General features: G+C 38.9%; 1 protein-coding gene across 2 annotated transcripts in view; it reads left to right on the top strand.

The window, feature by feature from the left end:
• dmd (dystrophin) overlaps positions 1-26,278 on the top strand; it is a 324,760-nt gene that overhangs the window by 129,734 nt on the left and 168,748 nt on the right. For both annotated transcript variants that reach the window (XM_088074779.1, XM_042513262.2), the window contains exons 12-17: positions 7,716-7,912; positions 16,974-17,102; positions 19,637-19,732; positions 20,851-20,949; positions 22,627-22,808; positions 24,507-24,657. In XM_088074779.1, the coding sequence (XP_087930905.1) occupies positions 7,716-7,912; positions 16,974-17,102; positions 19,637-19,732; positions 20,851-20,949; positions 22,627-22,808; positions 24,507-24,657 (854 nt within the window). The remainder of the gene's footprint in view (positions 1-7,715; positions 7,913-16,973; positions 17,103-19,636; positions 19,733-20,850; positions 20,950-22,626; positions 22,809-24,506; positions 24,658-26,278) is intronic.

The following is a 26,278-nucleotide window of genomic DNA, read 5'->3' as shown; positions in this document are numbered from 1 at the left end:
CCTTAATTGGCCCAGTTTAACATGATGTGTCATGCTGTGATTGGGTGTTGCCATAGAGATAACTGTGGTCACCTTGGTGGAAGGACTTGATCAGTGATGCACAAACTGACCGATCTCACCTTGCTGGAAAAGCCCTTTGATTTTGTGCAAAATAATACGCCCCCTAACAAGTGAATTCATTCAGAATTTCTTGACATTTGTGGCATCCATCACTGCCCGGGTTGCTGCTGAACTAAGACCAGTACTCAGACTCTTAATCAAAACTGTCAGGCAGGAGTAAAGGGAGCAAAGCTTGGTCAAAGTTTGTGGCAACACTGTCTTTGGTGGGCAGCTTTCTGTGATAAATGTTGGTGGTGCTTTTTTGCAAACATAGGCCTTGATTTACTACACTTACAAGAAAGACTGTCAGTGATATTGCCTCTTGGAAAACTAGTGAGATCGATAGTTGGGTGTAAGCAAAGTGATCGATCAGTGTACGTGAATAGGCCACAGTCATGCACTGAAGTTTGATATCCATATTTTTTCTCATATAAAACTTATTTAAAAAAATGTATTTTTTTCACTCACCACTCTCATTAGAAGGCAAGTTTTAATGTTCTTTTTTTCCCCCTTTTTTAATTCCTCTCCCACTACTTTAATCCTAAAGCTAAATCTTTATAATTAAACTCTTAAGATGTAATCTTTCAGTTATGTACAAGACAAATTATGTTAAAGAAAAAGAAGAATTTTATATATTTTTCAAGGCAGGTGTTCATGCTGACCACCACTGAGTTTATATTCTTTTAGCCTTATCTAAGTTTTAGTCTCAAATAGTGCCACTGAGCTGTAGTATAAAAATATGTGAGTAAGTGATTTTGTTCCAAAATCTGCACATCAGAGACCGTTCACCACTCTTTTTGTGTAACATTTGTTTTGTAGCTTGTATTCTGTAAAATTTCTGCTTGAAATTTGGAAAAAAAGCACTACATCAAATGTTGGTGAAATTATGAAGGCAGACTTGCAACTGTATCAGAATGAGCAGCATACTAGTTTCCTACGTGAGCCTGTTTTTCCCGACCACGCTCCTGCAGCGTTTGTGACCAGTACTGCCCGCTCCTGCAGAGTGTGTTATCTTTTCCTGCAGGGTGTGTGTCAGGTCCCACTCGCACCTGCAAACAATGTGACATTACATTTATGCTCAATAGTTTGATTATATTTATATTAAGTCTTCTTCCATCCCACAAGGAAAATCGATTATTTTACTGTGGTATTAAAAAAGATATGCATACCTTTTTAGATCACCTGTTCCCACCTGCGACAAACATAAAACTGCCCATTCTTGCAAGATATTTGTTCGGTCCCGCGGGATCCTAATCTCAATACAATACCTGGCCTAAGAGGTTTCACACCTTAAAACTATTTTAAAAGCTAGTTACAGAGAGTGGCGGACAATATAAGGTGAGAAATGCTAGTGTTAGCAGCTAATGCTGTTTCTAGCTTCACCCTCACTATATGTGCTTTTTTATTGAAAGGTGCATTATGTAGAATGTCAAATTCAGTCGGACGATACTGACTCAAGAACTTTAGAAACCAGTGAGCAGCATTTTAGCTGTATAAGGTATATAAACTGTGGTATCGCCAAAGATGCCAAAATAAATTAAATAAAATAAAGAAATAAAGTTAAATACTGTACAGTAATCTTCTTTGTTTTTTATATTGTACATTATAATTATATAAACATGTTAAAGTGTTTTTGTTTTTGTTTGTTTGTTTGATTTGTCTTTATTTAAGCATTTTAAATCTTCCGTGTGATGTTTGTTTTTCTGTATGGTCAAATGGTTACCTCCCCGTTGATGCAGTATTTTATCTATTTTTGTAATCTTGCTCTGTCCATGTTGCTGGGCTTTTTCTGAATGGTCTTGATTGAATGTGAAATTTAGAAATTGAGAGGTATTCCTCTTTAATCCCCCCTGTTGCGCGCTCTGTGTTCAGTTTTTCAGCCTGCGCGATAGGGGATGTTGTAATCCCTTACAGCTCGCTTAAGCCTTGAAACGACACATCACGGCAGATGAATTTTCATTGATCTTACAATAAACAATTGCCAGTTTTGAGCAAGTGGGGTGACCGTGTATCATTATTATGCTGTGCATCAATGCTCAGAAAACCATTAACCCCCCACCTAGGCTTTTTGAACAATTTCTCATGCTATAAAGGATTTCAAGTTGTGTTTGTCTAAGGATTGTTTGGCTCATATCTCAGTGAAGAAGAGCTGTCAGGATTTAGGAAGTTGGATGCTTGTTTGATGTTTACTCCTTTGAAACAGTACATTGTCTGTGATGCCAACAGCAGTTTTAATGCTGGGCATCAAACCATGAAGGATACTTTGGTGTAATCATAAACTTCAATGTTCCTTTGTCTATTTTTCCTTTCTTTATGTCTCTTTTTTCTTCCAGTTAAATCCCCGAGTGGTTGTTTAGACGTTGGATGTTTAGAGGAGGGATTATCACCGAAGCTGTAAACGAATTGTACAAACCATGTTGTAGTGAAGAACTGAAATGAAAATGTACTTTTGACTAGAGTATATGTAATGCCATAGGGGTGGGGAATTACAGAGTAGGAGCAGTATTTAAGGTCACACGAGGACACAGCCATTAATATGGCAAATTTAAACAAAGCATTATTGGCCTGAGAAATGAGGCTGCCTGGACTCACAACATTTGAGGTACTCTGTCACACCAGAAACATCTTCGGTCCTTCTTTAGACAGTGTGACACTATTTTGACTGACTAGTAACCTCAGCGGTCAGCAGAGGTGCAAGTTACAAGCAAGTCTTAGGTCTTAACCTTGAAGTCTCTATAGCGCCGATTTTCCACGTAGCACCAGCCGTTCGATTTCGGTGCCCACGTTAAGCAATCAGACTGTTCACACCAGACATGCAAAAGCCTCGAGCTCGGCTCACGATCTGCAGTGAAAAGTTTCTGTCTCTCGTCTATTTTTTCTGCGAGCAATTCTGGCTGGAAAACATAATAAATACTCTATTATGAACGATATAAGGGATATATTAGATATGATATAAATGATCTAATCATGATAAATGATCAAATATGCATCCAGCACTTCCGCAGTGTTTGTTAATTGCATCTTAACAGAAAGGGAGCAGACACACACAGACACACACACACAGATGCTGATGACTGGCACAGAGAAATGTGCTCCCCAGTGCTGTTTTTTTTTCTGATGATGCATTTTAAAATCTGACATTAAGTGGCAATGTCTCTTTTATGTTAACTAATTTACCAGATTCCTCTTCTTAAACCCATTATGATCCAAGTCCTGTATCTCACATGTAGAGTGAAAAACACAAAATAACCAAGAAAAACTGTTAGAAAATATATATTCCCTCTCCAGTTAGTAAACAAAATAGATTATTATGATATAATGGTCATTGTCTTCTAAGTGTTAGACTCTAAAAAGTTTGTTTTTATATTTCAACACTTGGAATAGATAATCTAAAGTTTTCATAGGACAAAAAGTGTCATGTTGTATGTTACAATAAACATTTGGTCACAATTGTAAAATTGGTCTCAAATTTCATTTGGAGTAGCATTAAAAAAGTCTTATATTTATCTTGCCTTAAGCTGTAAGAACCTTGTAATCTTGTAAGAGTTAGTCAAGTCTTTAAATTTTAGTCATGTGACTTGAGTTCCTAACCTCTGCCGGTCAGTAAACCGCCTATTTGCATCCAAACAACATTCACATTTTATACCATATAAAAGTATTTCTCTTTTGTCAGGGTTAACTCTTCAGTGAGTCCTGCACATGTTCATAGAAATTAATCATTAACTCCATACTGAACGTACAGTTAAACACAGAACACACACACAGGACAAACAGATAAGCCATAAATGATTCACACCAGTGCACACAGCAGTTTCTAAAGTGGATATCTACAGCTTCATTTACTTGGGCAGGTCATTTCAGTGGCTCTGGGCCCTGACTGCAAACACTGTCTCCTCTAGTTTTAAGCCTGGCCCCAGAGCAGATAAAAGACTTAAATCACGTACAGGCTCATATAGCTCAGCAGGGTGCAAGGGAAATTTACGATTAGTGATATTTGGCTTTATAAATAAAATTGAATTGACTTGAATATCGTAAAGCATGTTACGCTTAAAAACACCCTCCAGCTGTGTAAGCTAACACCAGCAGTTGCACCTATTTATAATTCACATGTGTACCAGTGATTATGTGATTCAAACAGACTGTGTTGTCCTTGTGAATTATAGATCTCCACACGGCCTGCAGAGCATACAGAACTGACCTGAAACTTCGGCATGCTTGCGAGTCACGTGCACAGCTGTTGTGTTCAGGCTTGCTAGCTGACGTTAGGAGAAGTTCAGTTAACACTATGCATCCAGCACAATTTGGAATTTAAAACAGAGTAATGTGTTTGGAGGGATCTGATTATGTCATTTGCACTTGTTAGGAGTGACAGTTTCCTATATTTTATACAGTGGAAATATATCATGTATTTCTCTCTCTATCTTCACCCTCTAATTTCCTTTTCACTGTCTTTTTTTCCACATCTTGTCTTTCTTTCTCTTGAGCCTTTGTCTCCTTCTTTAACCTGCTGCATTGTATCAGGTCTTACATTTCATCTTTTTGGAAACTTTTCGCACAGTCCTTGAACACATCAGCAAACTGTGGGTTATTGGCTAGACATGTTTCTCCCAAACAGCACCTCCATAAAGTTTCCTGTTAGCTCTCATGGGTCGCAGCAACTTGGAGAAGTGATGAATAGAATAATATGTTTTGTTCATTTAGAATTTCTCAATCATAAGTTTAATATCACGGCGGGAAACCAAATATTTTCTACGGAATCATTTGAGGAGATATTTTAATCTAAACTAATGACATTACAGCGTGTGCTTAAAGAGACAGAGATTAACACAGGGCACACACACACACACACACACACACACACACACACACACACACAAGCAGAGGCACACAGACATCTGTGAATCAAAATGCAAGAAATAAGTCCAAACACACACATCAGTACACATAAATGCAGACACCATAGGGGTGGTAGCTCACCATATAGAGCGAGTACCATTAAGGCTGAGTCCTTACCGCAGGTCCGAGTCCGGTCCATGGCCTTTTGCTGCAGGTCTTTCCATCTCTTTTCCCCTTTCATGTCTGTGTACAATTTCAGTAATGACTGAAAAATGCCAAAAAATTATCTTTAAAGGTATACTATGCAGGATTATGAGGTACTTTTTGTAGACACACTCTCCAGCAAAAGTAAAAGTAAAAGGCATAAATCTGGGATGGGCTGCTGTGGGGGTACATGCCTATAAACGTCAGGCGTTATTACATTTTCAGGAAATTATTACATGAACGGTCTCAGTTTTAAAGTCCCAGTGAAACGTAAGTCAGAGAATCTTTAGCTCCTGTTCTGAAAAGTATTTCCCAGTGAAATTTAAACACTGTACAGTTACAAGAGGGATTTAAATCAAAAAGTTGGCGGGCTTAGAGTTCAGTGCGATAAGGAGCAGCAGGGTTCGCTGCAGAGGGATGAATGAATTAGACTTCCGCCACATTGTTTTGGAGATGAAAACAGGTTTTGAGCACCAACATCCAAACACACATCTGTCTTTTTCTCCCCATATAGCTACTAAAACCCACAAATGGAAAAATGTGCTTTTAGATGACTGGTTTGGCAAGCTGGTTGCCAAAAGTCTCATTTGATTGTATGAACTTTATAAACGCCCCTGAGCGCAGAGTGACTCACAAAATATTTGAAACCGTTTCACAGCAAGAGAAAAGAAGGGATTTTGATGTAAAATATGTCAAATATGTTTGATTATATTTAACATGTAACATAGCATGAGATGAATGATGCAGGGACACAGGATTAATTCTGGGAAATGTGTTTTTCATTTCATCTAAACGTGTGGCTAACTTGTGAAACAGCCGTAGTTGCACCAGAACTATAAAACAGATCATGGTCTGGCTTCAGATAAGTATGTTTGTTACTAATGCCACCTTGACATACTTTGACATACTAGTAAGTAATTAAGTTTATTTGTATAGCATCTTTCACAGATAAAAAGAAATCACATAGTATTTTACATCAAAGACAGATAAACAATAAAAGCAATATAGAATAAGAAAATAAAAGAGCAGCGACAATCAGCACAGAGATTGTGTTTTCAGAATAACTCAACATCGACTTTTGGTTCCACGCGGGACACAAACACCAGTGGCCGCCTAACAATAAAGGTAAATATAGGTTGTTATTGCTGCTTGTAAAAATGGCCTTTGTGGACGGATTTTGCAGCCACTGCATCATGCTTATACAAACATGAATGCATTAACATGCATAACACTCGAACATGCAAACATTCACACACACACACATATATCCATACATGCATAAACACTCTCCAACATACACACGTCATCTGCAGAGCCTCATAGGTATGCACACACAAAAGTAGCTGTGGTGCAATAATTAAAATGGAGACCATGGGATGGAAAAACAGAGTGGACTAAACAAGTGAGGGATGTGTACACACTTAGACACACACTTGCAGATGGTTGCATTATTCACGGAGCTGTTTGTCTTCCGCAGACAAACAATAACACCCTCAGATTTCTCTGTGATGCTGATAAATCAGTATTCCACAGCCAAATATATGACTCGAGCTTTATCTATCTATCCACTCACACACATATCTTTCCTGGCACACACTTTTTTCTGTTACTTTGCATTTGGCTATTTTTCTCTCTCTTTTTTCCCCTCTCTCCATTGCCTTCTTCTTTCTTTTTCTTGTTCATTATTCCGACAGTCGTGAGCTAACCACGTACCGTCAGTTCATTAGTACTCCATGTCTGTCCGTCGTACTTTCCTCCCTTTCTGCTCTCAGCCTCCTCTCCCTCAGCTCTCCTCTCTCTATCTGTTCATTTATCTGCTGTGTCTTGGCTTTGCTGTGATCTGTCTCTATTAGTTTTGCCCCAGGTTGACTGGCCAGGCCACAGGCTCTTGGCCACCCTTCCCGAAATGATCGCTCTCTTATATCTCTCCTCCACCTGTTGGAAAACTTTGCTCAGACTTAATTTAGCTGCAGATTCAGGGCAGACAGGCCGACACACTGATGCTATGGGAAATAAGAAGAGGCCTACAGCTATTCATGAGCATAAAGAAAAATGAATGTTTTTGCCATTGAATAATCGAGTGCATCAACCTACAGCTTCTTGGATGCCCCATAAGAGGCGATCGCACACTGACCTTCATTTTGAAGCTCCATCTCTTTGAGATAACTTCCTCAATAGTTTCGGATTTGTTTTCTGGGGCTGCAACTAATGATTCTGCCAATTAATTTCTTGATTAATCCACAGAAAATACTGACAAATGGCCCTTGAAATGTTCTAAAACCCAAGTCAACATCTTCAGATGTCTTGGCTTGTCACATCAACAGTCCAAAACTCCCAAATATTTGTTATGTTTGCTATCATAGAAAATGAAGAAAACCAGCAAATATCCACATCTAAAAATGGCATCAACAATTATTGAACCACTAAATGTTGGTGCAGATGGATTTCAGTTTGCTTCTTGTTTGCATTACTTTAGGTCTCCTTGCTTAAGTCTCCCATAAAAACAAGGAAGTTCATCTCAAAGGGTTTATACTCGAATTTCAACATTAACTTTGTTCTCACCTCCTGCTCTTCAGATGTGGCGGTGCCTCACCCTGACAAGAAGAGCGTCATCATGTACGTGACATCACTCTTCCAGGTGCTTCCCCAAAGCATCACCATGGAAGCCATCAAAGAGGTGGAGACGCTGCCGCGGGCAACCACGGCCAGCATCGCCCGGGTAACAACAGAGGAGCACTACCAGATCCAGACCCAGCAGCGCTTCTCCCAGCAGGTTAGACACACAAACAGGTGGAACAGCACACACACATACACACGTTTTCAGTTATTGCTGTCTGTTGACAAATGTGTTGCTGTTACTAAGACTGCAGTGTGACATGGTGATGGCTCATTGTTTTTGGAATTTCTCCGAAACAATTTCTGTATTTTTTAAAGAGAAACATTTTTTTCTCTTTTTTTTCTAGCAATTTTTTCCAAGCTTCATTCAGATTGCGATAATGATCTTCTCCACAGTTATTCATCCACAGCAGGTTAAGACTAAATTTTCTGTCACACCAATGCAAATATTTTCAATTGTCTGCGGAGTTGTCGGGGAAATATTATCTACTTTTGCTTGCAAAAAGTATTTTTTTTTAACTATTGAAGCCTTCCTTTTTTCACATTGTTCTCAGTCTCACGTCACTTAAAATCCCACAATGCCTCGTGAAGCCTCAAGTCAGGGTTAGAGTCCTTTAATCATGTCACCAAAGCCCCTTTCAGACAGAATATAAATGTGAGAGTAAATTAAAAAGTCAGTCTTGTGTCTGAGTAAGTGCCAGAGTCACTTTCATTATAGTGGAAATAGATAATTCTTTGCTTTAACTTATCATAATGAGGTAAATGTTGATTGCACAATGTAATCAGGTGTGATAGCTGAGGAAAACGAAGGCTCAATTTATGGATGAAAGTAATTGTGTCTATTATTCAGCAACTTGGTAGCTTTCGGTAGCTTTCCCCAGTAACCAACGAGTATCTAAGATTATTAAAAAACAGACACACTTGTTTGATAACTTCACGAGTCTATGGCATAACAAGTTTGTTTACGTTCTCATAATAATTAACTTTGTCTCACCTAAGTGATGTCTGCAGACTTGCCATGTTAAGAGCCAGTTTCAGTTTCTTTTTTATGGTTGATATTAAGACGACAGTTTTTCTTTTGCCATTTTTTCGCTTTCAGATATTAGTGTTATATTTATTTGCATAGCTCTATGGAAGAGCAATCAGGTTGTTTACCACATAATACCACTTTGAAACACTGCGAGAGGTACAGTTGAAAAGTTTTCAACTGAAAAAAGTCACAAAAGCAATCTCACAAGGAAACCAAAACTAATGAGCTGTAAGTTGTTGCCATAGAAGCATGGCATCCTGTTACCATAGTTACATGCCACTGTTGCTTCTGTGGTAACACATCATGGGAACTAGCTGAATGGTAATTGTGGCATCTACCCTCCAGTGATTCTTGTCATTGTGTCTGTGCAATTTGGTGTCACTGTTACCATGACTGCTTCACGCTGTGATAGTAGTAAGATGCCATGATTCATATCCCATGAGCCTTCGCTGTGCATGCATTGTGTCTGTGCTGTACACTCACTTGGTCCTGGAGCTTCACATTTACATTTCATGTCTTTGTTGTTGTGGCAGTGCCCACACGGCACAATCATACTCAAGTAGACTCTATAGTACTGCAGATTATACAACTAAATGACTGCAGTTGTTTGTCCACTGCACATTATCAGCCCCAGAACAGGATAATCTAACCTAGTTACAAAATGAATTTGCACTCCTTCACAGCATCAACACTCCTGTCCTGCTATTCTGCCAACCTGCCACTTTATCAAGATTACTAAGTGGGCTTGTGAAATTCCCAGCAGGAGCCTTTCTCTGTTGTAGTATTTGAATGAAACTGAAGGGGATGAAAGAAACAGAGGGGATGATCCTGGCTCTCAAATGTCCACAGAGTTGTCCTTAATCAGCACTACGTGGCAGCAACATCAAGAACAGAATTAATATAAAGAAACTTGGCAGAGATTTGGAGATCTTTGAGAATAAATTCAATAATCAAGGGTCAGTAAGACATTTCATTCTTGCTATTCTCTACAAGCAGTAAAAGAAAAACATCAGAGAGAGGTTTGAAACTCCCCATCTCCCTGTAGTTCTGCAAAATAAAATGAAGGTGCAAGGCAGAAGCCACACAGGCTCACAAGCTTTAAAAAGAGAAACACTGTTTGGATTCTACTTTTTAAATTGGATAATTAACAGTTTGAGAGCATATTTTCTTCTCAGTGGTGCCACAAACTGGGAGCAGGTTTCCTGCAGGAGCAGATTATCACAACTGTTTTAATCACAAGGCATGATTAACAGGAGAAATTGCTGCAAATTTACGTAAATATTATGATTATATCAGCAGACATTCTGGAACAGAGAGCCAAAAAAGAAAACATATGCCACAAGACAATAACCTTTTAGCTTAACTGCTCTTGGAATTGTATTAGACAGAAAATACCATTTCAGGTCAATCTTTTTTGTGGAGCAGTATTGTTGTGTGGGCGCACTCTGAAAACTAAGTAATTTTATCTCTGCCTCTAACCTCGAGAATTTTGGAAAAAACTGTACTATACAGTATTATCAGCTCAAAGCTGAGAAAGAGCACTTTAAAGTTAAAATATGATAGAGGAGGGATACATATCAACAATCTAGATTTGTAATATTTGGTTTGCTTTATAGTATAACGGGATGTCGGTCCTTGATACCTTTAATGTGTCGACTGAAACGACCCAAAGAACCAAGTAGCATTAAAACTTTTCCAGTCAAACACTACCTGCATGTAATCCTTTTTGCACCATCTCTAAACCCCAAGCGACGCAACTTCCTGCCTTCCTTTATTGGTAATGGCATTACTTAAAGAGAACTGGTATTATAAATTTATTAAGCAATACCGAGCCCTTTTATGTGGAAGTCTTGTTTTCTTTATACATTTCTGGCTATTTTTATTTATTTTATGTTATTTTTGGCAATTGTTTGGGAAAACCTTTCTTTTTATTTGTTTGTTTCTTGATCTTTCTTACTTTCTTCTTCATTCGTTTTAAATTCTTAGAGATTTTTATGGGGAACTTGAACATTTTGGAGTTGTTTTTTTTTCTTCAAATGTTTTGGCAATTTCTGTAGAAAACTTAAACAATTGGGGCATGTTTTTTTGTCTTAAATTTCCAAAAGGCATGTTTTCTTTAAAGACTGCATTTATCATAGCCAGAAGCAGTTAAAAGCAGAAATTAGGTCATCATATGGGATGCTGTCTTTACGTTTGAATAGAATTGGACAGCAAAAAATGTTTATATTTTGGGTCCTTGAAAAGTCTTGGAAAAGTTTTGAAAAATGTTGTCGATTACAGTTTGTTGGAACCCTGTCTATTGAAAACCTAAGATTGGCAAAAAGTAATGTGTTTTCTGGCATGAAAAATCAGTGATAGAGTTGAAGTAACTAACCATCTTGAGATCTTTCATAGACAAAGCAATAACATTCTGTGTTCCCAAAGCTGAGTTTAATAGGAAACTTAAATTCAGCATCCACCTAATCACTATCCATCTGTCCGTTCATCCGCTCATCGCCTCATTTTGTAGCCACATGTTCAGAAAAGGGTCTCATAGGCAGCAAACAGATGCTCTGTAATCGTCGTTGTGCTTGTTCCTGGGGAAGCCCTGTTAGGCATGCTGGGAGATGTAGTCACCTTTCAGTGAGGAGTAGACAAATCCCCTTTCTCATTCTTTCAGTCAGCACCTGAAATTTGCGAGCGTCGGAATGACAATTGACCGCTAAATTTAGACAGAACCTCTGAATGAAAGTGCTGAAAAAATCGACCAAATCTCAAGTCACAAATTAGATCCACCAGCGCTGACCTTTACAGCTGAGTTAAGAAGAGGTCAGTGTCATGCTATCGCACCGAATCGCAGCAGGATGGAGTGAAGTTCCTGGAGTAATGGCTGGTAATATTATTATCTCATTCAGTTTAATGGCCTCAAACCCTCCTTCATCTGGGAGTGTAGAGAAACTGCAGGCCTTTGTTTTTTTCTAGGAATCGGACAGACGGAGAGAACGATGAAGAAGAAAAGGTATAGATTTTGGAGAATAAAAAGGAGGGCAAAGAAAGGAAGTGGGGAAGTGTAAAGACATATAAAGATGTGCAGAGAGATGAAGAGGTGGATGGGAGGGAAATGAAGACTGAGATGGAGCAGACAAACAGGGAGTGCGAGGAACAAGTCAGATGGCAATAAAACGAGCGGCGGAGAGGAAAGACGGGAGGGAAAAAAAGGAGTTACTGACAGCGGCTATTATCTGCCTCCCCCCTCATCTGTCATCATCAAAGCGGCGCTGTCACCACCTCCTTACATCAACACCATACCACCACCACCTGAGACCCAGGGGGGAGGAGAGCTCTTCACTGAAAATAAAGTGAGAAAAACCCAAAGTTTGAGACAATTGCTTAAAATTAGAAAAGTCGGCTTTTCTGTGACATTATCTGAGGTGTCCTGATGCACTAAAACTCCATCCGAGTGGCGCCCGGAGCAGGTGAAAACAAACGCTAAGAGTTATTTGCCAGGAAACGTTTGATCCCGGGCTAGGTCGCCTCTGGCTGTCTGCTCTTTACAGCGAGAAAAACACCTAATCCACCTTGAAAGAGAGAAAGGGGAAAACAGCGAGGGGTAAAACAGAAGAGGGAGACAGACAGAGAGATGATGACAGGTGAAGAGAGAGAGGAGAGAAGAGAGACGGGATGGAGGTGAAAGGGGAGATTGATAGCTGGGGAGAAAGAGCCGAGACAGCGAGAGATGAAACTTTTATGATGTCTGTGGTGGAATGGTTGACTCGGTGTTCGCGATGCAGCGGCTCATAGACAAGGCAGCTTGGGAATGTCAAACAAGACGCAGATTAGTGATCAATTAAAAGTTATTTGTCCCACTAAGACAAGAGCCTGCTGTGTGAAAATGTTGCACCTGTACAGTTTGACTACAGTGTGATTTTAAAGGTAAACTCCTAAACAGTGGGGGTGTGATTGACTGTCTCTGTCTAAGCATTCATGTCATCAATCATGTGATCTCTGCAGAACTGCTCTCTAACGTTAGTCTGTCAGTAAATCCCTTGTACACTGTAAAATATGACAAGTTGATTTCCTTTTTTTTTAAAAAAAAGTTAACTGATTGCCTAGACAAATGTAAGTAACTATGACTGTTACTCTTGATTTATGTTTACATTATATCTTAAAATGTAGTTATATTTACTTAATGTTGTGAAGTTGTTGCAACTAAAAAATTTAATTAAAGTTTAATTAAATCAGTCTTTCAGTGTGTTACCAACTCAGGCAAACCAAGGGTACTGTGCCCTATATTATGCCGGTTGCAAACTACTCAGTTGTATTTGTATTGTCTTAAAACATTAACAAAACAGAACTTGCAAATCTCCTAACTTCACTGTTGGCAAAATCGTCTTAATTTAAATCCTCTTAAATTAAATTAAGTCACAGTAATATTGTTTACTGAAGTTACTTAACACTTAACAACTCAGCTAAATTTCACATAAGCTTAACACTTAGATATAAAATAAATGCAAATTAAGATTTATAGTTATATTTACTTTCTTTTTCACGACAATATTATTATTATTTTAAGATCAGCTTGTCAGATTCTGCAGTGTATATGTTTTTCTACTTTTGAAAAGACTGAACCCAGAGGAGTGGAGGCTGTTAGAGCAGCATATTAATAGCCTTGGAATGAGATTTTCAGCAATCACAAATGGGTTTATGTCCACATACTTTTGTCCATATAGTGGCTTTAATGAAGTGACAAAATTAGATGGAGTTTGTGTTGTCAATCATGGACAGTTTTTCAATTACAGACCCCATTTATCCAGACTGAAAATATGTTAAACATATCGGGAACGTCTTTGTTTTGCTCGGACTTAGAGTTTCTTTATTTCTGTTGTTGGTGAGTCATTCATTCACTGATGAAGTATGCATGTAATTGCTTGTCCTTACAGACCATGTTATGTGTTAACACACATTAAATTCAGGACTGAGGGGCATAAAAGGAAAGTAAAAACACATTTAACCCCCATTTGGACTTAGATTTACATCCACCCCACATACAGTACAATAACTGTACAGCCTTTGGTGAACCATATCCAAAAGGTTCCACCTAAAACTGTGTTTGCTGTACACTCAATGACTCATTAGTGGACTGATTTCAGTAAGCCGTCTCTTGAATTTTTCATGTAAAACATTTGGAAGGGATGTGCGGGTTACCTCTCAAACATTAATCATTTATTATAAAAAGCAATGTGAGTGTGTGCAGCACACCTACACTCCTTTGCCTCTGCTGCCAAAAGCTGCAGCACTGCCAACTGACCCCAGTCCAAATGTTACAGTAGAGTACATTACTATGAGTGCACTGTATACTGTATACTTGATTAAATTGTCATTTACTTGCATGTTTGAGGAGCTATTTGTAATTTCCAGCCACCCAGTCCAACCAAATGGTATTTCACCCTTTAAATGTCGGTCTACAACTGTGTCCATACAACCGCTATTTACAGTCACCAGTCAAAAATAAAGGCAACTCATATCTGACGGCAGAGCAAAAATACATCCGGTCAAAATAAAGCTGCTATCTTATGATCTTCACGTGTGGTGTTTGTGCATAGTTCACTTTATAGCTTACTTTTCTCAGTTTTAGCAATGCCACAAGTAAACAGTCATATCATTTGAAAAGTTTATCGCAAACTTTAAGCCTACAGTTTGTGTTTTCATTAGTTACACTTAAGATGTTTTAGTAAATAACCAGCGTTAGATGTTAGTTATCAGTCTAAAAGAAAAGTTTAATATCAAACTACATTTTTTACTCTCGGTTGTTTTCCTGGCGCTTCTGCCATCGCTGTGTTTTTTACATTAACTAATTCACTGAGACTGTAACTTCTACACTGTATCCATTGACTCCAGTGTTGTGTCGAGCACTGTTTCCCATCGATATGCTTTTCCTCTCCGCCTAAACCTGACCCAAACCTTTAGCCCTAACCATGACCACCAAGGGGGGCACCACGCATTAACACTTTTCAACAGGGGAACACACTTCGATACAACGCTAACCGGCGCAACACCTTCATCCTCTCCTGCAGCTCTCTAGAGGCATCGACTCACTATCGCCTCTCAGGCCAGGATGTAATATTACAGAAGGGACGGCCGTCCCTGGCTGTTTAGCAGTGGATCACTCTACAAAACAATACATAGACATCTTACGTATATCAAATCTTACATATAGCTCCTTTAATATCATTTCACATTTTTGAGTTCACCTTTTAATTAGCACAATAATGCGTATTTGCTTTCTTGCGGAGAATTATGGGGTGTTTCTACTAGCAAGTCAGTACAGTTACGTTCAGTTCAGTATGTATGTATTTCCATAGTTAAACAGTGTGGATGGTACCTTTAGTTATTTTGGAATTGTCCCCATTTTTCATCATCCCTCTGCTTGGTGTAACAAACACACGGATCCGTTACTAAAAGGTGGAACTAGAAAAGCTGCAGTCTGTTGATAGGTCAGTAGATAATCAACACTTTGTGCTCGGGGCTGATCTGTGGGTGGTTTCACTGCAGTTCACACCGTCACAAGTTTTACATACTTTAGTAAACTCTATTTTTAAAATAAATTGACGTTTTGCAGCCACTGTAGGGTTAAAAAAAGGTGGAGACAGCGAGCCTGAAAACTGCCTATCAACACCTCTAATTAGATATAATGAAGCTAAAGATCAGTCAGTTGTTTACTCGCCAATTAATGATAGATGATGATAAACTGCTGAGGACTGCAGTTTTACAGAGTTGCTGCTAGTTTTCGGATAAATGTGCCAGAGTGAGTGTGATGCAGGATGCCAAACAGGCCAGTGATCTCTCTCCCTGGAGAGAAAACAAAGTGTAAATCTGTCGACTTTTTAAACATCAGCCGGCAGGAGTGTGTGTCTGGATGGGTGCAGTGGACTTCTGGGACGGAGGGTTGTCGAACAGGAGCTGCTCACAGCAACATCAGCTTTGACTCTGCGCTGCTATCTGTTGTCCATTCTGTCCACATCTGCATAACACATCTGTTCTCTTTCTTTCCACCTCTGGCTTCTCTCGTGTCTGCATTATCTGTAGCCGGGTTTCCATCCAAGGAGTTCTTTAAGTTATCAAATTTGGAAAACATAATCAGCAGCGATAGAGCGCACACTTGAGTTTTTACTATTTTAATTCTACGTTATAATTCAAATCCACTTTATCTGAGCGAGAAATTTGTTTTTTAGATTACATTTAATGAAAAATGCATGATCCGCTTCTAAAATATGGTGTATTGTTCAGTGAATATTGCTACTTACACATTAATGCATCCAGTGTAAATTTTGCTAAGCAGGAGTACTGCACCACAAGTGAGCATTTCAAGATAAAAGTAAATGCTTTATCATAAAGAAAAGTCAAATTAACTTTGTAATAGTGATCTGAGCCAAGGTACATTTATTGCTTTAGAGCCTCTCATTTATAAGGCTAGAAATGTGTTTTTTAACTTTAATTACATTTTTCTAAAGGAATTATGTAAGTAAATGGTTCAGTCTTACTGTGAAAGTTAATTATAGTGACTTTGGGTTTTACGCATTCACCACAACCTTCCTGAACTGTATAAGATGCCTGATATGGTTTGGTTTATTGCAGCGTTTTTTTCCGTTTTCATCTTGAGAGAACATTAGAAATGCCAGCATTTATAACATTTGCTGAAATTAAAGTAAATAACAACTTGCCCAATATTAATTTTAGAGGCTTCCCATTTTTCTTGTAGATGTGTTTTCTCGACACTTCGGTGATGGAAATACAAGAAATCTGTGTTTGATTTTTTAATTCATGCCGTTTCGAAAGTTCACCTAAAATTAGCTTGACATTTGGATGGAAACAGAGCTCATGTGTGATTATTCATGTTTTTTTTCTTCTGTTTTTCTGCTTCTCTTTCTCATCTCTCCTCATCTTAATTTCTCAACACCACTCGCTCTCTGTTTACTCCTGTCGATTTATTTTGCTTTCTGTATTTCTCCTGCTCTTTGCCCCTTCATTTTCTGCCCCCTCTTCTTCTATATAATTTGGCTTTTGGATCTTTTTTCGCTCTATGTTTTGCATCCTTTCGCCTCTCTTTTTCTGTCTTCCTCCTCTGTTTTGGCCTCTTCTGCCAACTCTTTCTCCCTCCTCCTCTTTCCTATTCTCCTCTGCTCATTCTATCTCTCCATCTCCCTCTCAGATCACAGTGAGTGTGGCTCATGGCCGAGTGCGGAGTCCCTCCCCTCAGCCTCGCTATAAAAGCTATGCCTACACCCAGGCTGCATATGTCAAGTCGCCCGAGCAAAAGAGGAGGCGTTTTACTGATCAGGTCCGTGTCTCGCAGTGCTAACACTCTATGCCAAATGTCCATCTGTCTGTGCATGTTCTGGCTGCACCACTTGTTGTTTTGTCTGCTCTTGTTTGTCATTGCCGAAAAATGTCCATCACACCAAGTCTTTATATATATATTTTTTTATTTTAAGTGAAAACTCATTGAAAAGTGGAATCACTGTCAGGCTCTTTTAACTTTGCGAATAAAAATAATATTTTAAGACTTTTAAGACTTTTAAGACTTTAAGACTTGTTAAGTTGGACATTTTTTGCTCCTGCCTGTCAAACACATTATGTGTCAATACAGTCCATATTTTGAAATGTATTTTACTCTTGATTTGATATATTCATGAGTCAGAAGTGACACTAACTATACTTAACAAGGTTTTCTTTTTTAACAGTAGTGATACTGACAGCAAGCTTTTAGCCGATGTAGATGAGGATTATTATGAATCCAAATTTAGAAAACTCCCTTATGAGTTAGATGACAAGATCTGTACCACTCGGGCTGAGCCGAATGCTTCAAAGATTCAAAGATTCTAATCTTTTTGAAGCTATTCAAGACCAACATACCACTCTCTTGTCCTTAACGATGAAGCAACAACCGGGAGATGATGAGCTTAGCTTAGTAGAAAGATTAAAAGGCGAGGAAAACTAAAGCTCTTACTACATATTACGAACCCAAACTAGGGCTGGGCGATATGGAGAAAATCAAATATGATGCTTTTAACCAAATACCTTGATACTGATATTGTGATGATATTGCAGGGTTGACTATTGGAGCTTTCACAGATTTCTGATAAATAACTATCAATACTGTGCATATAATGACTAAAACTTTGTTTACACTAGATGTCTATGGTGCAGGCCTCTGTAGAGGGCACACAAGCTACAAGCATGCACAGAGGATTTTACACTCAGTGTGATTTTTGTTGCAATATGCTCCAAAACGCAATGCGGCTACAATCAAAACATTCTGTGAATAAGCAAGAAGTCAACAAGTCTTACCAGTTACTGGAAAAGCAGGCTGCCAACAGCAGAAGAAAACTAGTATGGTGAGCGCAAACCATGCATAAGTGGATAAAGGTAAATAATAGAAAAGCTGGAACAGTCTAGTATGTTCAGAAAATTACATCACTTTATTGTAATGTAGCCTTTAAAACCAAGAAAAGACAATACTTACGATAATATAACATCCAAAATCTAAGATGATATCTAGTCTTGGATCACAGTATCAGTATAATTGCGATATATATTGCACAGCCCCAGTCCAATCTAAAATCATTACTCTTTACATCAATACCTTTCCAAATAAATACAAACTGACAGACAGGTTTGTTTCTCATCTGTCATCATCATTAAATACAACAGTGCCTACCTGTTAAAAGCTAACCGCATAACTGCATAAAAGCAGTAATTATTCATCTGCTCATCTTGTACTTTTTTGATATGTTCCCTGTATTCCACAACATGACATTTCAAAAAGTTCAGATGCATTTTCAAAGCCGTCACCCTGCGCTGCGTAACTAAACGTGGCCCCTAATTTGCTCCGAGACTGTGTCAAATGTTTAATGTAACAGCAGGGTGCTCGACTTAAATTGGCTGGCACCAAAAAGGCATCACAAGAAGGAAAGATAATATGTCAGATAAGCTTTACTCAAGCACAGCCCACTGTTATTTAGAAAGTAGAATGTAAAGCAGAAACTAGCATAAAACCCAGATCTCTTTGCAACAAGGTTCCCCAAAGTCTCCCCTTGAGAACGTGAGGAATTGATTTTTGCAATGCATTGTCCTCACTTTGCCTCAGTCAGAGATGTTTTATTTGGACACCTTGGTGAGTTAAGATAGAGTTTAAAATAAGAGCATGCTTTAAACTGACATGGAGCTGAATACCCAGCATTTATTTTGTATTTTATTACTTCACAAGCTGTAAACTCTGTCAGTTCAGAGTATTTCAGAGTCTCCACCATCAGACAAATCCCAACACATTTGTAATACAAAAGAGGCATAAAGAGAGAGCAGCTCTGACTCAGGCTGGACAGTTATCAGCGCTGCGGATGGGCCTTGTGTATCTTTTCAGAACCTTATTACCAGAGAGAAGAATAGAGCGAGAGGAGGAGCGTGGAGCCGAGATAAAAAGAGAGAAGTTGTTAGTGTCCAGATCAGTAGTGCGCACACAAAGAGAGATACGGGAAGAGAGAATGAGAGAGAGAGAGAGACCCAGAGAGAAAGAGGACAAGTTGTTGAGGCTGGACAAAGGCCAGAACTGCTTGTCGGCACCGGTAATGGCTAACACTGACAGGCCTCTCCTCATCTCTGTCTATCTTTCCTGTCCACCTTTCTTCCATGCTGCCTGCTGATCTCTCCTTGCCCCCTTTTCCCTCACTTATAACCTTCCTTTGTTCCCTCTTTTTCTCAACCTTCTTCTATCCTGCCCTCTAACCCTGACGTCCTCCGTTCCTCTGCATCTTCCTCTCCACAATCATGCTCCATCTCTGTCTGTTATCTCCCATTCATCCCTCTCCTCTCTAGTTCCTAAGTCCCGGCCAGGAGGAGCTACAGCGGGGCCTCAGTCCTCTGCCTCCAGGCTCCACCAGCCTGGAGAGCTACCAGGCTGCACTGGAGGAGGTACAGTATGGCACTACAGTGGTGATAAACAAGTGTTTCATATCTTCTATTTAATGTATTTTTCTGTCAAAGGTAAAAGTCTGGTGGTATTCTATATCTTTCTTATTGTCGAAAAATCCCCTGTGCAGAGCAAAACCAACAATAGATGTATCTGACTGTATTGTGTGTGTATCAAAGACTAATATATCTTCTTCCTCTGTGCCACAGAGCTCCATTGTTGTCCAGAAACTATTAAAAACACATCAATGAGCCACACTGTTGCACTGGGTGACATGTTCTTTCATTCCCATGAAAACACACACTGGAGTTTATTTTTACTCAATTCCTTATACACTGTTATGCTGCTGGAAATTCTCCCTATCGCACCAAATGGGCATTAACTCTTTGAAACCTGAGCAAATTGGCTTGATTTCTTTCAAAAACACCAGAGGAGTAAAAGAGTATATAAAAATTATTTTAAAATTTGCAACAAAAAGAGAAAGTGAAAAAAAGGGAAATACATGAAAAAAAGTGCTTAAAATGACAAAAGTTCCACAACGTAATTTTAAATTTATAACTAAAAATAATTTTCTTTTCTAGCAAGTATCTCATTGCCTTTTTTCCCTATGTTTTTGAAAGAAATCATACCAATTTGCTCAGAATTTAAACAGTTAAATGCCTGTGAAAGGTGTCTGAATGCAACACAAAAAAAATTGAAGTGATGTAGTATTTGAGCTTTGTCATCTGAAGGTGAAGAGGACCGTGGATGGTGGCTTCACCTAGTTGAAACAACAAAACCGATTGTGTTTTAGTAACCTGTCGTTTTTTCCAGGAGCTTTATAGCCACCAAAGACGTTTTTTTTTTTACGGGTATAATGCCACAAAAAGCGGTCATAATTTACAGAGTAATTGCTGCATTTGCATTGTGCCACTAAAAGCAAATATTGGATGCACAAACATGATCTTTTATTTTTCTGCCTAAACCAAACCAAACGTTAACCACAGCATTGATGATACATAAAGTTTCATAGTATTCGCTTTGTAATAATGTCCATTTGTGACTCATCTGTAATTTGTAGGCAACATTTATTCTGGTGATTGTGCTGCTTTTAAGTTCATATGTTAATTTGAATTTTCAGGTGTTGACGTGGCTGCTATCGGCTGAAGACGGGCTCCAGGGCCAGCCTCCCATCTCCAACAATGTGGAGGAGGTGAAGGAGCAGTTCCACACACATGAGGTGAGAGCCAGAGCAGTGAAACTCTGCTGTAACAAGGCTATAATTAGTTGTACTCTGAGAACAGCTTTTTTTTTTAAACAGAGCATCTGTTTAATACTCCACTGTAAACAAAGATTCATCCATGATATTCAGCAGAAAAGCACTTCATTAAAACAAGAGATCTAGTGTTCTTAAGGAGCACAAATATTATTTTGTTTTTCTTGACTGCCAAGTTTTTTCCTACTTTTAACCAACCTGTTATTTTCCAGTATCATAATCTTTAGCTACTTTTGCTAAAAGCTAGATCATATTTCTAGGTTAAATACAACTTCAGTTTGTTTGTTGGTGTCCCTCAAATATTTGAGTATTTTCCTGAAAGTATTTGCATTAATATATCTTTTATATGTTTTGTCAGTGTATATTGTTAACCTTATCTGAGAACACAGATGTGCAATGATCATGAATTTATATAGTTGTTTAATTGTAGAAATCATTTTTAAAATATCCTCTCAATTGCTTTGTCTTTGTATGACATTTTTCAGTTTTTTGTTTCCAAAATGTGAATAATGTGTTTACTCAACATACCAAAAGCAGCTCATTACAGCAAGAGTTGCAGTGTTATTAAAAAAAAAAATCGATTTCTTCACATGAAATGGCCAAACTTTACAGTTCTGCTAATAATAATAAGGCTGTAATTAGTTATCATTAAAAAAAACTATTCATTTAAGACTGTTTTTTCCCTAGCAGAGCATTGGCTTGGTAGTACTGGCAGGAATCACACATCCACGATGCTATAACGAGATGTTAATTGTAGTTATATAATGAGTTGTGATTCTTGTAGTGGTAACAGAGCAGCAATAATGTGCTTCTGTTGAAAACTGTAAGCAAAAACAATACACATTGTTTTTTCCCCTTAAGTCAGTTGCAAGGACATAACCCAGGCAAAAAAACAACAAAGAAGTTAAAGTAATAGCAGCCATCAATCCATAACAACATACTATGTCCAATAACTAGGAAAACTGTGTAGTTAGAGAAAAGAATGAGCCTCTCTCTCTCCACTCCACTGAAGGGCCAGGCTTGAAAAGACTGCAATAATGAGTGTAAAGTGGCCCATCACCAAAAAACAGTCTCTGCTGTTTGTTGATGGGAAGCGAACAAACATCTGAAAAAGGCAGCACACCCGAGAAGACTAAACTGTAACAAGAAACTTCCACATTTACATTTAGGGGGATTTAGAGAATTCCTGAAAATAATAAGATGAGTCTCCCCCAGGAAGTAAATAAATCCAGTGTTCGTAACTTAGTTTGAATTGATCTTTGAATTTTTAAATTGTTTACCTGCAGAGCTGTTCCAGCACTGAGCAGCTGTTTTAAAGCCAACTGTAAGTGTTGAATTAACTCTGATGGATGTGGACTTACAGGAACACTGGCTTACTATCGACTTTTACGCTCTGAAAATTAAATTAACCCTGACCATTTTGCTGTGTGAGACCCTAGAAGGATCATATAGGAGTGCTTGGAGGAAATAGATTAAGTGCTGAGGTGAGAGGTGGAAATGTATTTTGAGAGCAGTTAAAGTGAATGAGGGTCGTTCAGTGGGAGTACTGATGTGAGGTACTCCTCTTCTTTTGGAGGGGTAATTAGGCAAAATGAGCGGAGATCACTGTGAAATGTGTGTGTGTGAACTGTCTTTCACCAGGGTTACATGGTGGAGCTGACCACCCACCAAGGCAGCGTGGGGAGAGTCCTCCGGGCCGGCTCCGCCCTGCTGGGAGAGGGGAACCTGAGTGAAGAGGAGGACTCAGAAGTGAGGGAGCAGATGAACCTCCTGAACTCCCGGTGGGAGCACCTGAGGGTGGCAAGCATGGAGAGACAGAGCAGGTAGATACGCTGTCAAAGGTTTTTAGGTTTTATGTTGGTCACACTGAAATATCTCAACAAATGCTGGATGGACTGACAATGAATTTTGTGTGGTACTCATGTTTCTATGGGGATTCATTGTAATAACTTTTGTCATTTTCATGTTAAAATTTCAAATTATACAACTCTTTGATTTATTAGTACCTGCAAAACTAATGACATTCCCATCAACCTCAGCTGTACTTTGCGATCATTGCTAATACATCAGACTGGCAAATAAGGGTACTTAGCAATATGTAAGGGTCGCCCCCTCTTTTAGGGGGCAGAAATCCAAAGATCCTGTAGAGATCATGCTTTTTGTCCATTGCTGCTTCCATACAGTATGACTCTTAACGGTGCTGCAGCAGCCTCCACTCAAGCTAACATTTGCTATCAATTAGTAGTAATTGTAGCTAGCATCATTTAGAGATTAACCACTCTGACAGTGAATATTCGTGTATATTATCTGCCTCAGATCTCAGTATGAAAGCGTCAGTTAACCCGCCACACAACAGCTTTTCTGCCTTTTACCCATTTCTCTCCTTATGTTACAGCAGATTTCTTTGCCCCAAAAGGGGACACGCTGCTGGTGATGATGTGGTGCTGGTCTGATCTATATCTTCTATCTTTTTTTGATAACGTGGCAGGACATTGAATCGAATATCAGCCTTTTTGAGAGAAATAAACACTTCAGCTTATGTTATTTGTTGAAATCAGTGTGTTTAAAGTAGAAATTTAAGGACGCAGGATTGTTTTCCTTCAAAAGGGGGTGCGATGATGAGAGCCTAATCTGGAAAACATATTTCCTGTCTGATGTATTAGCAAATGTTAGCAACTAACAACCTAAACTAAGATGTTTTAAACATGGTAAACATTGAACCTGTTAAACAACTGCATGTCAGCTTCGCCATTGTGAACATGTTTCACTGCTGGTGCAATTAAGCTCAAAGTACCGCTGTGTGTAGCACGACTGTCGACTGTAAGCCTTGTTTACAGAATAAGAGTTCATCACCATCAGCGGATTATTCTTAACTATTTCAAATATGTGATGAAATTGCAGTCAGGTTTTGAAAACAAATATTGGAGTATAAAGCAGGAGACACTGAAAAAGATCAAGGAGCTCACTGAGCAGTGTGGCAGAGTGTATTCGCCAATTGAGAAATGTAGATATACACTCAAACAGACACACACATAGTTTCACATGCTTCTTTTAATCTTAATTTAGCTCTCTGAATAAAGTTTCATCTCTTTTGACACAATGAAGATCCCCACAGTACCCAACATTCATGGATACAAAGAACAGCGGCCTTTCTAATTATGGTGGATCCAATGATAACTGACACTGAGCCAAATTTAATTAACTGTTCAGCTATCTTCTTTGATAATCTTGTTGATTCAAGCACAAAGCTGTGCAGACATGGCCCTGGCTACCAAATACCACTTGGACAATACAGCAAGGGTTTGCTAAAAAGCACGGGTGCTTAGAGGAGCAGGGTAGGTGGCTTTTACCATTTCTACCAATTAAATCAGCAGCAGTCACTGCTCGGGGCGTCTGCGTGTTTAACCAGACTTTCATCTGGCCCTCTGAACTGTTCTTGAGCAAGACTCTTTTTGATGATGACTTATCCCCGCAGTATCAACATGTGATTGACAGCTCACTGAACTGTCTCTCACCCCCAGACTCCACGAGGTCCTGATGGACCTGCAGCACCAGCAGCTGCAGCAGCTCACAGATTGGTTGGACGTGACGGAGGCGCGGATTAAGAGGATGGGGTCTCAACCGTTGGGTCCTGACCTGGAGGACGTCAAGCACCAAGTGGAAGAGCACAAGGTGAGCTACTGCTCGTCTGAGCTCTGATTTTCAAAAGGTGCTCGACTAATCCAGGCTAACAAGTTGTTATTGAGCTAAAAGTATCATGTTCCTTGACTGTTTGCCAAGTCTCATCCTCCTTAGTTACATTTGCTGAGTCTGTCAAGCTCTCCTTTTCTGTAGGATACTCATGCACTTCACATTGTTAACAGTGGTAGATCTAACATCAAAATTAATTAATTAATTAAGTAATTACAGACATTAATTGCATCACGATTAACGCTTTAACACTGACAGCCCTGAAACACATGTATACGCCTCCCGGCTACAGAACTATTTTATGATTTCCAGGAGCTGCACTTTGCTGTTGCCTGGGGGCAAATGTCCCTTTGGGCTCTATGGCATCACATGATGGACCCAGACGTTGTCATGCTACTTTTTTGCCATTTTGTAGAATTGGATTTAAAACCTGATGCTGTGTTTTGGGGGCTGCTACATACATGATATCATGCTAAAAACGAAGTTTAAAGCCAACAGGTCCCAGGAAAAAACAGCAAGTTCTGACCAGCTGGTAATACACACGGTAATGAAGGAGCAGCACTGTTCTGGAGTCAGGTTGTAGAGCTAATTTAGTATTCTAAATGTGATAGTGACAAATGTTAGATCAAATTATTTGTTTTTGTACTCTGACATGATCTTGTTTGGCTGCTTTATGCTGCTCATATTTCTAAACTGAACATTTTCACTTTTAATATACAACAAAAAAGGCTTTTAAAATGAAGCATTACTGATGTGTCAGTGTTATCTTGAGTAATGTTGGCTGGGGTTGCTGGAGTGCAAACTTTCCCAAATCCAATAAAGAGCAGGACAGAGCTGCTTAGATCAGTTTAAACTTTGATATATAAGCATCACAGATTTGCTTTAAAGTCCAGATGCAACAGCTTTTCCAGAGTATATCCTCTTTTCCTCAACATGTAAGTTGCTGAAGCAGTCCACTGTAAAATGCCTTGCGCATAATTTGGAGTTGTCACAGACACCACTTTCTTCAAAGTGAAAAAATTCTGACCAAAGGGCCCATAACCGTGGTGTCCCTGGGGGTACCATGCTGCTGTTGCTAGCTAACATAATTTTTGCTGTGTGGCAAAAAGTTGCAGGTTTACTGATTGATATATGTCATCATCGGTTGGTACAGGCTGCCTTAGGCATGCATTTTATTTTGTTTTACAGGAAAAAAAAGATTTTGATACAAGAATAATGGATTCAGAATGGATATAATGGATTTTTGGCCTTTTTGTGTGTGTCTGGGCGGGGGGGGGGGTTGGATGACCAGGGATGTGATGCAAAGGAGTTAATAAAGCATATTAAATTTCATCAGAAATTTATCCCTTTGAAACCTGATCAGATTGGGTTCATTTCTTTCAAAAACATGAGAAATATGCAATGCAATAACAGAACAAATGATACACAAATTCTGAAAAAGTACAAGAAAATTACTTGAGAATTAGAAAAAAAAGCATTGTACAGTCCAATGCAAAGAAGCAGTCCAATGTTGGTCTTTACAGCTCTTTTTTCTTTTTTTTCCCTAGCTTTTAAAAAAAATAATTTTCTTTAATTTGTGGAACATTTGTGGAAATACTCGTGA

Source organism: Plectropomus leopardus, chromosome 24 (assembly GCF_026936395.1).
Source record: "Plectropomus leopardus strain MGB_pleo_1.0 chromosome 24, ASM2693639v1, whole genome shotgun sequence".
NCBI classification, from domain to species: Eukaryota; Metazoa; Chordata; class Actinopteri; order Perciformes; family Serranidae; genus Plectropomus; species Plectropomus leopardus.
Note: the sequence above shows the minus strand (reverse complement) of the source record. Positions and strands in the feature narration are given on the sequence as shown.